The sequence below is a fragment of the Nicotiana attenuata genome, chromosome 10 (assembly GCF_001879085.1).
Source record: "Nicotiana attenuata strain UT chromosome 10, NIATTr2, whole genome shotgun sequence".
NCBI lineage: Eukaryota > Viridiplantae > Streptophyta > Magnoliopsida > Solanales > Solanaceae > Nicotiana > Nicotiana attenuata.
The window spans coordinates 6,239,115-6,253,213 of NC_031998.1; the positions used below are offsets into that span (position 1 = coordinate 6,239,115).

The 14,099-nt window shown below is 38.5% G+C and overlaps 1 protein-coding gene across 1 annotated transcript; it reads right to left on the bottom strand.

Moving 5' to 3' along the window:
* On the bottom strand, positions 6,513-7,944 carry LOC109233823 (dimethylallylcistransferase, chloroplastic-like). Its single transcript, XM_019399683.1, has 3 exons — positions 7,513-7,944; positions 7,311-7,366; positions 6,513-7,119 (listed from the first exon to the last, which is right to left on the bottom strand). The coding sequence occupies exons 1-3, from the start codon at positions 7,894-7,896 to the stop codon at positions 6,672-6,674; spliced, it is 888 nt and encodes a 295-aa protein (XP_019255228.1). The 5' UTR covers positions 7,897-7,944; the 3' UTR covers positions 6,513-6,671.

The following is a 14,099-nucleotide window of genomic DNA, read 5'->3' on the forward strand; positions in this document are numbered from 1 at the left end:
AAGGTGGGAGTATGTTTTTGTCGAAATGGAAAGAAGGGCTATATTCTTGGTGTTGGCAAAATTGGTAAAACACTCTCCCATACAAACTGAAAATGTGTACCATGTGAATGGCTTGAACTATAGCTTGTTCAGTGTGTCTCAAATCTATGATAAGTAAAAATGAAGTGAAGTTCTTCGTCCAAATATTGCATTGTCACCAATCACAAAACTCGTGAAGTGGTGTTGATAGCCAAAAGGTTCAAGAACATCTATGTTGCGGACCTTGATTCACTTAATGGTGGTGATCTAACATGCTTAAGTGCCATTGACGATGATGTTGAGTTATGGCGTAGATGACCGGGGTGATTTTCTAATCTCGCAGAACAGAATGTTCATGTGAATTTTTATTTGCTTAACAAGTTGGTTATGGATGACCTGGTTCATGGGCTAAAGCAGTCAACACTTCCTGCTACTTGATTAACAAGTGCATGATTAGGTCCCTTCTCGAGAAGCCTCTCTATAAACTGCTCAATGGGAGAAAACTCAAGCTGACTTACCCGAGAGCCTTTGGATGCAAAATGCTTTGTTCTCAACAATGGTGGAAAAGGGTCACATAACAATGAAGATGAAGATGGAGAAATCACAAATGCTCCTGGTGAAGCTATAGATATTACAAATGGAAAGACTAATTTGATGTCTCCAGTCCAGCAGAGCAATGTAGATGATACAACATAATCTCCAAAAGGCACAGAGGGACCTGGTCCCTCGATGACTGGCTATGCTAAGAAGGAAAGGTACAATGCTAAAAAGTGTTTTTCGGCGACATCTAACTCAAAGCTATACTGTTACAGGTATACACATATGGCAGTTTCAGGACAAAACAAGTAAGAGTGACATTGCACTTCTTGAAGTCGTTGCTCAAATTTTCAAGAACCGTTACCCAAAAGGCATATGTACATATACGTGCAACATACGTAGGGCAAGCCGACAAGGCTGCTATGGATAGCTATATACCTCCAAACTAGAAGCCGGCAAGGCCCATAGTATCCAACTAGACATACTGTCTATAGACCTCTAATAGAAATACAACTGTACAAAGACGGAACTAAGCAATGTCATATATATATATATATATATATATATATACATACATACATGCAAGCATATCGTACCAAAATTAAAAGCAGCTCCGGATCAAGTGGAGCACGCCAACACTCGTTGATCAAGGATCCTAAGAAGGGGGACCGTTGGCTTGCCTACCTCCACCTGCGGGCATAAAACGCAGGCCTCGGGAAATAGGGCGTCAGTACGAATAATGTACTGAGTATGTAAGGCATGAGAATTAGTACATAAAAGACATAGATGAAACATGGAATAAAGAAATCCACATGTAAGTCTGAATAACCTTGTAAATTTTGAAATATTTATAGTGTCATGCACGTGCATATAAATGTCACGTCATGCATAGGTATAAGTGTACATAACGTCATCACGCCTCTGAGGGCATCCTATCATATCATCTCGGCCACTATTGGCAACATCATCAACATATACCAACTGATCAGGTGGTGGTGCGTATATAACGCCGCCCTTTTCCCATATCCCATATAAATATAATGTACATATATACGCCTATATAACTCCATCTGGTCATGGGTCAGTGTGCATGTATAAATTCTTGAAATGCATAAGAAATATGTTAATAAGATTTTCTCAGAATGCCATAAAACTTAATATGCCTTTCGGATAAACTTTATCAAATACTCATTTTTTTGAGACCATGAACAGACGATAGGATAAAAAGACTTATGGGGGAATAAGAATATACACATCTCTAGTATTTCTACGAATAAAGTAATTTATGGAAGTTGTGCATTTGCTCGTTTTGTTTGTGGCGTATAGATCATGCCAAAAAAAAAGAAAGTATGGCCTTAACATACCTGGAGTAGGGAAAATCCTTATGATATTCTTAGAAAATATTACACCGTACTTCTTTATAACCGCAAACTTTTACGTTGTTAGGCTTCTAAAACTTCTCGTGGTTAATGATGTGTTGAAAATCAGAAATTTGTTGAAAGTGTTATAAGATGGCAACGTTCTGTTTTCAATAAAACTTCCTAACTATCAAGTCATTCCTAAGCTCTAATTGTAGGAGATGACTAAACTTCTGATTTGGTGTTATTGTTGGTAGGGATGGTATATCAAAATGTAAGGAATGAAGTGGTGTAGGAATTTTTTGTAAGAACGAATGTGCAAAGGCTTTATCTAGTTTAGTGTTGAAAATATGAAGTCGTCTTGCTCATGTTTTCAATATATGAAGTATTATCCATTTGTTGCCACCTATTCCAATGTGACCATGAGTAATTGTTTGGAAAGTAGTTGTCTGCCACGTTTTTGGAGGGTTGGGTTGAAATTATTAATCTTTATCCACATATTAGGTAATTAGGTAATGTCCCGTTACCCAGTAATTAACCAATTGCCTGCATAATTAAGAATTGTCTTAAATTGCTTAGAAATTATACTCATTTTTAATATACTTTATACATCATAATATCACGGTCATATGGTACCTTGTATGGTACTAGTCCATAAATATCGGGTATTATAGCTCGGACCGTCTTACCCCAAATCGACAACCTTCAACTAAACTCATTTTCTTTAATCGTGTACCCTTTATTCTCCATGGCACTTACTTATTGCTTGTTATAAATAGCATAAATGTGCTAATTTCAAGATAATCTCATCCCCGAGTCTCCGTCAATTAACTAAAAATGAAACTTTAACGTACGAAAACGCAAGATATAACATCCATCCCCCCTTAGAAACATACGTTCTTGAATGTTTAACTCTCCGGGATCTATATAACCTTGGCAGAGTCGCCTTTGTATCAATACTACTATCAACTCTTCCTGTAGAACCTTAATAACTGAATGCCACATGTGACCATAATCATCAATAACGACAAGGGCCTCACACGACCAAAGACAATAACTGACACAAGAATCTATACACGTACCTTAAGGTTATGACGTCTCAGTCGAACCCTTCTCTGGAGGAGGAAATAAGTAGGGATATTTAGATTTCATGTCTTCCTCGGTCAAAGTCATTTCTTCCACATTGTTGTTTCTCCAAAGCACTTTCACCGAAGCTACATCTTTAGTTCTCAATCTCCAAACATGTCTATCTAGTATAGCAATGGGAGTTTCTTCATATGATAGCTGCTCTGTGACCTGAACATCGTCAACTGACACGATTCTGGAAGGATCTCCGATATATTTATGGAGCATGGACATATAAAAGAGTTGATGTACAGATTACAAGTCCGAAGGCAAGTCCAGCTCATATGGTACCTGGCCTACCTTGTATCGTCGTCGATTATCCGCATATGCCTTCTGACAGCTTTGAGCTGCCAATAGCCTTTCCTGTATAAACTTAATTTTCTCGATTGCCTGTTGTACCAATTCTGGTCCTACTAACGTAGTTTCCACAACATCGAACCACCCTATAGGTGAACTGCATTTTCGTCCGTAAAGAGCTTCGTATGGAGCCATCTGAATACTAGAATGGTAGCTATTATTATATGCGAACTCAATAAGCGGCAGATTATCATCGCAGCTACCTTTGAAGTCTATCACACCAGCTCGTAACATATCCTCAAATGTCTAAATAGTACGCTCAGCCTGTTTGTCTATATGGGGATGAAATGATATACTAAGACTTACCTGAGTCCTCAATCCCCTTTAGAAGGACCTCCAGAAGTTAGCGGTAAATTGAGCTCCTCTATCTGAGATAATAGATACAGGGACACCATGCAGTCGTACTATCTCCTTAATATAAAGCCTTGCATAATCCTCTACAGAATTTGTAGTCCTAACGGGCAGAAAATGAGCTGACTTTGTAAGCCTATCAACAATCACCCATATCGAATCGAACTTACGCTGGGTACGAGGTAAGCCTACGATGAAATCCATATTGACTACTTCCCATTTTCAAGTCGGAATCTCCATAGCCCGCAATAATCTACCGATTTTCTGATGCTCAATCTTAACTTGCTGACAGTTAGGACACTGAGCAACAAACTCCACTATATTCTTTTTCATTCCGTCCCACCAATATACTTCTCTGATATCATGATACATCTTTGTCGCCCCTGGATGGATAGATTAATGAGAATAGTGAGTTTCCCCCATAACTTGCCGCCGCAGCCCTACAACATTATGGATACATAGTCGTTCTCGATATTTGAGAACTCCATCTTCTGTAATCTCAAACGGTGTTGTCTCTTTTTGAGAGGTGGTATCACTATAATTAACTAACACAGGATCCTCGTACTGATGTTCCTTCACTTCAGTTACTAACGAGGATGTTGATGTATCTTGAATAGTAATTTCAATATCACCTGAGTCTAGTAACGAACTTCAAGACTAGCTAGCTGATGAATCTCATGAGCTATTTCCCTCTTCTCTGGCTATAAATATGATCGGCTGCCCATCGATCGCGGCTGAGGGCATCGGCTACCACGTTCGCCTTCTTTGGATGGTATAAAGTATTAACATCATAGTCTTTAAGTAGCTCCAACCATATTCTTTGACGTAAATTCAATTCCTTTTGCCTGAAGATATACTGGAGGCTCTTATGTTCAACATGAATGCCATACAAGTAGTGCCTCCAAATCTTTAGTGCATGAATCAATGCGGCTAACTCTAAATAGTGGGTCGGGTAGTTCTTCTCGTGCTTTCTTAGTTGTCTAGAAGCATAAACTACAACAGCAGGCAACCCAATCCAATGCCTGAAGCGTCACAATAGATAATGTAACCATCAGTCCCTTCTGGGAGCGTTAGAACCGGTGCTGAAGTTTGTCTGTCCTTTAATGCCTGGAAACTCCCTTCGCAAGCGTCGATCCAATAAAACGTGGATCCCTTCTGAGTTAACTTACATGGGTATTCTAATCTTTCACAATTCATCGATCCAAAGATTGAAAATATCTTAGGTCCTTAGGTTTGCTGAGTCTTTGTTATTTGTTCTTCATTTGTAACACCAACTTAGCTTAGTTAGACGCATTGTGTAGGAAACCCTTTGTAAATCATAAACCCTTGTGTTTGTGTCTTGGCTATAGTTAGTCGAGTTGTGAAGTCTTTGTAATAGAGTTATTACAAAATGGCTTGTAATAGTGTTGCTACAAGTTAGTGAGTGATTAAGTCTTTGTAATAGAGTTATTACAAAGTGGCTTGAAATAGTATAGTTACAAGTTAGTGAGGGATTAAGAGACGTTAATTCCTAGGTTACAATAGGTTGTAATCTAAAGATTGCTCAGTAGTGAAGTTGAAATCCTACAAGGGTAGGTGGTGGTTTTAATCCCGTTGAGCTGGGAGTTTTCCACGTAAAATTCCTATGTGTTCTTTATTTACTGCCGATTTACTGTTGGAACAAACAGAGAACCTAATTCCCTATACTGTTTGGTTTTACAGTCTGTTGCATAATCTGTGGAAACTAATATAGGACCTGGTCTCTTTATATAGTTTGGTGGACTCATATATTCTATCACTTGTGCCAAGCCCAACACCAAGAGGAACTTCAACAGCTCAAGAGGTATGATCTTCACTGGTTACCAAGGCAGAGCTAGATTATATGCAGGGGCAGAGCTAGGGGTCGGATGGGGTTCATCCAAATCCTTTGCTTCTTTGCGTCTTTTTATTTTATTTATTTAATGAATCCCTTATGCGAAAATTTTACGTCAGTTAAAAGGGCGATTATTTTTTACACTAATCATCTATCTACAATATGAATGTATGTGGTTCGAGAACACCATATAGGATTTTCACAACAGTACATATACACTGGTTACTTAATTAGTATTGATGTAGCCTTCGAACCAGAATTCTTTGATGCTGGTCTCATATATATGCAAAAGACATCATGCTCTTATAGACGGTCGACTAAAATTCAGTGACCATACGTGCAATTAACATCATTTAACTTTGACTACGGCTCCTGTCGAAAACTTAAATTATTTAAATAAAAGTGTATTCCCTCTAGTAGATTAAGCTTAATTAAATGGGAAGCTCGCAGTACTCTTCAACATGTCATTAGAGAAAACAAAGGTATTGGGTTCGAGTTGCATGCGACATTATAAAAAGAATTTTTACATATTTGGATCGTCTAACAAAATACGGCTTGCATGTGAGGCTGTATTGAAGACAATCAATTAAATAACAAAATGAGGTATGTATGTGAGGGTTGTGTTGAAGAAAATCAAGCAAATAATAAAATAAGGCATGTATAAAAAGGGCGTATTGAAAATATAATTAAATAATTAGTAAAAGTATGTTCTCCGACATTATATAAACTTATAAATGGGATGACCACATACTTTGCAATTGGAGGTGGGACGGATTCTCAACTGTAGGTTACCATTCACTACTAGAAAACTGTATCAACCGTCAAAAAATACAGATAATTTCGGACCGACTTCAATTCGTCGAAATTAGGCTGATCGATGATAAATAGCGATTGGGTTGTCGCAAAGACCGAGATAAGTAAAAAATAGATTAATTTTAGTTTGATTTGAGTTAATTATAGATTTAACAAATAGATAAAATTGGTTTTATTTTCCTTAAGAAAAAACCAACTGAAAAGAAATGGATATAACACATAAAACAGGGCATGTGAGGGCTTGAAACTACGTAATGTTTTCAATATTTGTGTCCACCAAAACGTCTGTGTCTTCGCTGAAAATTACGTACTGCCTCCTTAAGATCTTTTTCTCCAAAATCCGGAAACAATGTCTTGGTGAAGTAGAATTCAGAATAAGCTAACTGCCACAACAAGAAATTACTGACTCTTTGTTCGCCCCCAGTTCTTATGAGTAAATCGGGGTTGGGAATACTGAGACACTTGCTTTCAAGTTCTTTGTCAAATAAATTCTTGTCAATGTCTTCTAGCTGTAGAGAACCATTCATTACTTTACTTGCTATGCTTTTTGTTGCCTGTAATATGTCATAATGTCCTCCATAGTTTAATGCAATCACAAGGTGAAGTCCTTCGTTGGCCTTTGTTGTCTCTTCTGTCAATTCTATGTGTTTTTGTAAAGTGATGGGAAGGTTGGATCTACACCCAATGATAGATATTCGTATGCCAAACCTATTCATTGCAGAAGTCAAAATAAGTTTCAAAAGTCTTTATTTCTTAAAACTCCAAAACCCAGCGACAATACATCCTTTGCTCCTCTTTATTATTTCAACATTTTTTATCTTGTAATTATTTATCAAATCACAAATTAAATAACAGACACAAAGGGAGATACCATTATCCTTTAAAACGAAATAAATTACCTCATAAATTCGTCAAAGAACTCTTCGAATAGTTGCATCAAGAAATCAACCTCCTCCTGCTCTAAATCAAATGGTTAGATACGTTTGAATAAGGAAAATAGAAATTTTCAAAATTATGTAATACCATGGTAAAAAGAAAAAGAAAAAAAAAACAAACTAAGAAGAAGATTAAATTTTCCAACTTTCAGTCAGCAACATGTACCTTGCAACGGTTCCAATTTTCAGTAGAGAAAGCAAATGCAGTGATTACTTGTATTCCCATTTTAGAAGAAACGTCACAAAACTCCTTTAATTTTTGAGTAATAAGCTTGTGACCCTCTTGCACTGGTAAGCCCTTAGCCTTAGCCCATCTCCTATTACCATCCATTATTAAAGCAATGTGTTTAGGCATAAGCTCAGGATCAAGCTCGAGGTCATCATCATCATGCCTTTCAGTTTGAAGGCTCAGTGAACCTGATATCTTGCTGAATCGACGAGCAGATACTGATGTATTCTGCCGTAAACTCAGATGGTGATGATGATATCCCGTATTGAAGACCCAATAGCTCTTTGATAGTAGGAACTGAGATACTAATAAAGAACTCATGATTTTCTTAGCTTTAGTTTTGTGCTTTAAAGTGAAATAGGGAGAGGATCATAGTTGAGAAAGTACACATGCATTCACTACAACATAAGGTATTTATAGCTACAAAATCTCATATACGAATTTAAAAACGTGGCTAATACCTAACAATAGCCGCAAAAATTAGTTTTGCTATAATTACTAACAATTGTAGTAATTGCCTAAATAGCTACAAATTTATTGCTACCATAAAATTGCGTAGCTAATTCACACATTTTAGCCAAGCATTAAAAGTTATTGTAGCAACAACAACCTTTTAGCCACAATAAATATTTAAAATAAAATATTGTAGCTAAAGAAATACATTTGCTTCAAGTTATAAAAAATTATGGCAATACATAAATGATATAGCCACAGTTTTAATGTTTTAACAAAATACTGTAGCTAATTATTAGTTTTTGCTACAAACTGAAAGTTTGTAGAAAAAGTAATCTTTTAACCATAGTAAATTATTTAAAGGAAAAGGGTCTGATCTGTCCCTCTACTATGATAAATTGTTTAAAGTTGTCCCCCGTTATACTATTGGACCATAATACTTCATGCCGTCTTACTATCCTAACACATTTATCCCTAAGTGGACGGGGGGACACGTGGCACTCATCTGTACCTTTTTTACATCTAGTATCATATTGGAGAGACCGAATCCACGATACCCCGTACATACCCAAACATCATAACCCGTAAAATATTACACAAAATAAACCCTTTTCATTCGTTTTATCTTCTTTGTCTTTCATTCTCTAGAACTCTCTAACCTCTCTCTTATCTGTTGACTGTCGACTTGAACAACAAACGCCATAAAGGTAATACCTTCCTCCATTAAAGTGATTTGTCTCTACTATATTATTTCTTTTAGTATTTCATCTTTTTAGTATATTTCCATTTTTTAGGATTTTTATTCTAGGGTTTCGATTTCTTGGGTTTCATCTACATCCAACTTAAGTTTCTGTAATTTCAGTTATATATTCTTATTTCTTGTCTGTTTCTAGTATTTTCATGCATTTTTAGGCCTTTGTTGTTTATTTATTGTTGGGCATGATGATGTATAGGCTTCTCTATTTTGTGAGATTTTGTAGGGTTATGTGGATTTTGTTTTTTGTCTTTGTTAATAAAATATGTGTAATGACCCGACCGGTCGTTTTGAGCTTTTGCATTTCGCTCGCCAGTTCTCGGGCATGACTAGCCCCGTGTGTTGTATTATGACTTATGTAAATCATCGGTTTTGGTTTTCAGGATAATCGGAATAGATATGGAAGAACAATTCTCAGTTTGAAGCTTTAAATTTGAAATGTTTGACCAAGTTTTGACTTTTTTGTATTCGATCTCAAATTTGGATTTTTATGATTTGGTTAGCTCCGTTAGGTGATTTTGGACTTGGGAGCCTGTCCGGAATATATTTTGGAGGTCCGTGGTAGACTTAAGCTTGAATTGGCGAAATTGAACTTTGCGCATTTTCCGGCCGGCAGTGGAAATTTTGATATCGGGGTTGGAATGGAATTTTAGAAATTAGAGTAGGTCCGTTGTGTCATTTGTGACGTGTGTGCAAAATTTCATGTCATTCGGACGAGGTTTGATAGACTTTTTGATCGAATTCAGAATTCGGAAGTTTTGGAATTCTTAGGCTTTAATCCAGGGGATGATTCGATGTTTTGATGTTGTTTTGAGCGTTCCGAAGGTTGGAGCAAGTTTGAATGATGTTATGGGATGTGTTGGCATGTTTGGTTGAGGTCCTAAGGGCCTCGGGTGAGTTTCTGGGTGGTTTCAGACCATTTCTAGGCCATCTCTAGTTGCTGGTTTTTGGCTTCAGGGGTGTACAGTGCGTTAGCATAGATCTGACCACCTTAGCATAGAGAAAATTTGGAAAAATGTATTTGTACTATGCAATCGCGTAAGTCTTCCACCGATCGCATAGAGTAAAATCTCTGCTGCACTGACCCGACTTTGGAAGCTTATATGTCACAATCAATAAGGAATTTGAAGATGACCCAAAAATAAAAGTTGTAGCCATTGATGTCTAGTTTTCAAAAAGTTAAACCAGTTGTAATTTGGAGTTTTGTACAAAAAGTTATGACCATTATACTAAAGGCTGTCCGGAAGAGTTGGAGAAGGCTGTTGGAAAAATTTGTTCTACACGATCGGATAGGTTAAGAGAAGGGCTGGAAACTTTTGTGCTTCGCTATCGCCTTAGTTTGTCCTAGATAACATAGGGTAAATGCCTGGGCATATTATAAAGTACTCTATTTCGAGGATTTCGGCCATTTTTTAATTTTGGAGCTACGGAGCTCGGATTGAGGCGATTTTTGAAGGAATTTTCAGAGGATTGACTGGGGTAAGTATTCTTCACTCAAATTTGGTTAAATCTCATAATTATGTCTTGATTCTTATCGTTTAATTCGGGAATTTGGGGTGAAAAATGGGAAAATGGAGGAAGGTTCGGAGAGTTGATTTTGGGGATTTGGATGGCCATTTGATGTCCGATTTTGGTGAATTTTATATGGGTAGACTCATGAGCGTATAAGTTTTCCAATTTTGTGATTTTTATCGGATTCCGAGACGTGGGCCCGGGGTCGGGTTTGGCCAATTTCGGGATTTTTGGTGTAAATTGGTTATTTTCGAGTGGGCTTTGTTCCCTTAGCAAATTTTTGATGGTATGAATCTATTTTGGTTAGATTTGGAGCATTCGGAGGCCGAATCGAGAGGCAAGGGCATCGCAGGCTAGAATTTGGACTGAATTGAGGTAAGCAATGATTGTAAATGTTGTCTTGAGGGTATGAAACCCCGGATTTAACATCGTTATGCTATTTTGAGGTGACACACACGCTAGGTGACGGGCGAGGGCTTGTGTTGTGAGGATGTTATGGGATCGAGCTGTGCGCCGCAGCGTGTTACACTAATTTGTGATATATGAGAGGCCGAGGGCCTGATTCATTATGCCACGAGGTGGCTCGTGATTGTTATGAGATCGAGGGACTGTTTGATTATGCCACGAGATAGCTTGTTATAGCGCTTGGGCTGTAAGGAGCCCCTCCCGGAGTCTGTACACCCCTAGTGACCGTGGATACCTAGTGTGAGATGTGATATTGCCCGAGGAGCTGTTGTTGTTTCATGTTATTGCCCGAGGGGCTGATACGAGTGATTGTGAGATAGCCCGATGGGCTGGTTCTATTGATATTTTGCCCGAGGGGTGGTTATGGTACATGTTTTGCCCGAGGGGCTGTTTTTATGTTTCTATACTTTTACTCACTGCTTTCATCACTCGTTTGAAACTTTTGAAAGGTGTTTTATAAGGTTTTCCCTAACTGAGGTGTTTTACAAGTTTTGCTGCTTTACTAATTGTTCTAGACTTATACTATTTTGCTGTAGCATTATGTCGTGGTTTGCGTGTTTTCTTACTGCTCAGCTACCTTTACTTTTATTACTTATTTAGTTGGCGTACTCATATTACTCCTTGCACCTCGTATGCAGATCCAGGAGCTTTGGGTCGCGATAGCGAGTGTTGATTGCTTACCAGCTGATCCTCAGAGTTGATTAGGTAGCTGCTTGGCATTCGCAGTCCAGTGCTTCTCCTTCCTATCCCACTTAGTCTTGAATTAGCATTTCTATCAAACTATGTTGTCTTTATCTTATTCCTAGACGAGTTGTAGTTGCTCATGACTAGTGACACCCCGATGTCGGGCTGTGTTTTGGTTCCCCATTGTCTACTTTGACTTATATTATGGATTTGTTAGTTAATTATTGACTCTAATTGTCCTAATATGAAATATTTTGATGGCTCGGGGTTTGTGTCAGCAGGCCTAGTTTCATGATAGGCGCCATCATGACTGGTCCGTTTTAGGGTCGTGACAAGTTGGTATCAGAGCATAGGTTACATAGGTCTCAGGAGTCATGAGCAGGTTTAGTAGAGTCTCGCGGATCAGTACGGAGACGTCTGTACGTCTCCTCGGGAGGCTGCAGAACCTTCAGGAAATCCCACATTCTTGAATTCTTATCGTGCGACATTGATTCAGCTTGTAATGTAACTCTTTGAACTCCTTCCACGCGTTCGTATGTGAACATGAGCGCTCGGTATAAGGAGTGCATCGACAACTTGTGATTTCTTGAATTGAGGGGCGAGATGTGATTTTTGTGTGTTGATGTTTGGCCACTCTAGAGGACTTGAGGCCGGGCTTTGCTTGTAGCTTGAGCACTGAGGTGCTGATTGTGTGAGCACGTGCTTTTGGACTTATATATCTGATAGTGTCCCTATTAGTGGAAGTGATGGCTGGATGTCTATCTGATGAGCATGATGTGACTGTATGATGTGTTCATACGATTTAGATGTGATAAGAAGAGTCTACTTGAGGGTAGGAAGAACGATTTGGTGCTTGATTTTCATCTTGGTTTGATATGTAGCCCCGAGTTATGGGTGTGTTGAAGGATCTTTTCGTGTTTTCTAGTTTTGGAATGAAGTAAACTCCACGTCGTGGGGTAAGTTTAGATTTAGGAAGGATAAGTGATCGAGTAATAGTATGATTATGGGGGAGTATGAAGAGATGTTAGTTTGAGGCAAAGCAGGTGGGTTATCTCCTGCGGAGTGTTCTGAAGTTTGTGTGATCCTTTTTGCTTTTTGTTGGAAGACCTCTTGTACCAGTGAAATATATGTGCGGCAATTTGAATTTGGATCGCTTAAAAGAGTGGGCTTAGGTGTTACGAGGGTGAATGTGAGATTTTTGCAGAAGATTTGAAGTACTAGATGGTTTGTGCTGCATGAGCTTATGAAGGATTTAGTTTAATCTCACCACGGTATTATGGCAGTAGATGAGTATATGCATTGTGAGTTATTGTGTGTTTTGATCTATGGCTTTGAGCCAAGTGGGGAGTCTGCTATTGATTAGTTGATTGCACGATTATGTGCTATGTTGGTTCCAGTTTGAGGCGTACTGGTGAATTAGTTATGGCTTACGGAGGTTGAGACCGAGGATGGCTCGAGTAAAGGAAATTTCAATAAAGGTTATGTTATGCTTTATGGGTGTATGAGAATCACAGAATGACTTGAGTTGTTATTGGTAAAGGATGTACGGTGCATAGTACAAGAAGTTTCTTGGTTGCATTAAGGTGAGGTTACATTCTCCGGTGTCGGAGTGCTATTGGAGCACGTGTCATCCGGACCGTTTGATTGGTCTAATTGCGGTTTGAGTAGAGTGGATGACTCTCGAGAATGGTTCTAATGGGTTCAAGATTTTACATGCAATAATTGGAGATTTTCAGGTTGTGTATTTGGCTAGAATTTGAGGTTTGCATTGGAGGGAGTCGAGACTCGTGGTATTTCTATATCATTATGGATTCTACGCATCAGTATCTAGAAGGTGAAGGTAATGGCTTTAGATTCGCAGGAAGTCTCTTCAGGGAAAGTATTTCGAATGCGGTGCTTTTGGGGATATTTGAGAGAGTAGTCAGCGAATTATGAACCGTACGACGGTGTGGCTTTATGCTTGGGTCTCGTGTGGCGAGTCTGGGTCGAGGATTGTGGTGTTATAGCGAGAAGAAGTATTAAGTTGAAGGTAAATCAGAAGGAACTGGGATAGATGGGATAGCTTGGTAGTAGGCCGGGTCGGCATGGTAAGGATATGATTAGTTCTTTGGGTGCTTACAAGATAATGAGTTTGTACAGGTGTTTCGCGGCAATGCTCTTTGGTTTTAGTGGCCTGCGTAGCTTGGTTGAGTTAGAAGGATTCAGTCCTGATGGTTTAGTTTTGTGCAAATGGAATTCAGAGAGTTCTTGATGGTTTCTACCAAGATTAGAGATGTATATTTTCAACGAGCGTGAGGAGCACGGGATGTATAGTGATTTTCTTCTAGATTGGATCACTGGAAAGTTCTTGGCTAGTTGAGTACTAGTTGCTTGTAGCTCAGAATGGATATGAAGTTCTCATGTTTATCCTAGGATGGTATGGTATATGCGTATGTTGTGTAAGATTGAGATTTGCATATGTAAGGTCACGGTTCAGTTTTGAAAGGAAGGTCATAAATTCTTAGGTAGCATGGGCAGTTTCAAATGACTAGATAAATGAGATCACTGATTGGTGTGGCTTGATAAGGGTATACATTTTAGAAAGGGCGGTGTGTTTGAGTTGAGGATACTTCATTAGTATTACGACACTCTCTTGTTGGATCGACTACTGATATTC

Excerpts from the sequence above, each read along its gene's own strand:
- LOC109233823 (XM_019399683.1), bottom strand. The coding sequence starts at position 7,896 with ATGAGTTCTTTATTAGTATCTCAGTTCCTACTATCAAAGAGCTATTGG. Across the intron at positions 7,367-7,512 it reads AAAATTGGAACCGTTGCAAG|GAGGAGGTTGATTTCTTGAT; the intron begins GTACATGTTGCT and ends GATTTAGAGCAG. Across the intron at positions 7,120-7,310 it reads TTCTTTGACGAATTTATGAG|GTTTGGCATACGAATATCTA; the intron begins GTAATTTATTTC and ends TGCAATGAATAG.